At 54.7% G+C, this 1,009-nt stretch overlaps 1 protein-coding gene across 1 annotated transcript; it reads left to right on the top strand.

Moving 5' to 3' along the window:
- Positions 1–31: 31 nt before the first annotated feature.
- LOC117940841 (clarin-1-like) lies at positions 32–312 on the top strand (the record flags this gene model as incomplete). The annotated part of the gene is made up of 1 exon (XM_034865971.1): positions 32–312. A coding segment is annotated over one exon (273 nt), but the record flags the coding sequence as incomplete, so codon positions are not given.
- Positions 313–1,009: the final 697 nt, after the last annotated feature.

Genomic DNA, 1,009 nt, shown 5'->3' with positions numbered 1-1,009 from the left:
CTGTGTGTGTGTGTGTGTGTGTGTGTGTGTGTGTGTAGGTGTGAGCAGCTGTCTGGTGATGGTGCTCTTCTCCTCCGAGGTGAAGCTCCTCCATCTTTCTCGTCGGATTGCTAACTTCAACGAGGAGAACTTTGTTTTCCAGACGCACCGTGAACGCTACGGCTGCTCCTATTGGCTGTTCCTTCTCGTGTTCCTGCTGCACGCCCTCAACGTCCTGCTGATCCGCCTGGCGGGGGCGCCCCTCCCCCTGCAGGGGGGGAAGGGGGCGGAGCCCAGCGGCGGCGCCGCAGACCTCATGTACTGAGAAATGGGGGGGGGGGGGGGGGGGGGGGGGGGGGGGGGGGGGGGGGGGGGGGGATATGATTGGCCCCCCTGGTGGTCCCCCCAGTTCCCCCCTGATGCCCCCCCAGTCCATTGGACCAGAGTTACCATAGATACAGAACAATAGACGATGATGTCACTTTGCTTCCTGTGCTGCCAGTCACTGCCTTTCCCTTTGGTAAATAAATACTTCAAATACACATTGTACTGCAGCTGTGTACTTCACCTACACATTGTACTGCAGCTGTGTACTTCACCTACACATTGTACTGCAGCTGTGTACTTCACCTACACATTGTACTGCAGCTGTGTACTTCACCTACACATTGTACTGCAGCTGCTGGAAACCAGATTTATAGTTTTATTAGGAGGTTATTATGATGTGAGACCTTCTTTAATAAATGTCTGTCTTTTGTCCCCCAGACCACCGCTGTCTCTGATGATTGTGTCTTCCCAGGGGGACCCCAGGACATATGAGACGTGTCTTATTACACTAGATTGTCCCGTTACGCCAGACTGGGTCCCATTAAGCCAGACTGGGTCCCATTAAGCCAGACTGGTACCCGTTACGCCAGACTGGGTCCCATTAAGCCAGACTGGGTCCCATTAAGCCAGACTGGTACCCGTTACGCCAGACTGGTACCCGTTACACCAGACTGGGTCCCATTAAGCCAGACTGGTACCCGTT

This window comes from Etheostoma cragini, unplaced genomic scaffold, assembly GCF_013103735.1.
Source record: "Etheostoma cragini isolate CJK2018 unplaced genomic scaffold, CSU_Ecrag_1.0 ScbMSFa_3443, whole genome shotgun sequence".
Classification (NCBI taxonomy): Eukaryota; Metazoa; Chordata; class Actinopteri; order Perciformes; family Percidae; genus Etheostoma; species Etheostoma cragini.
This window is presented reverse-complemented; position numbering and strand designations above follow the sequence as displayed.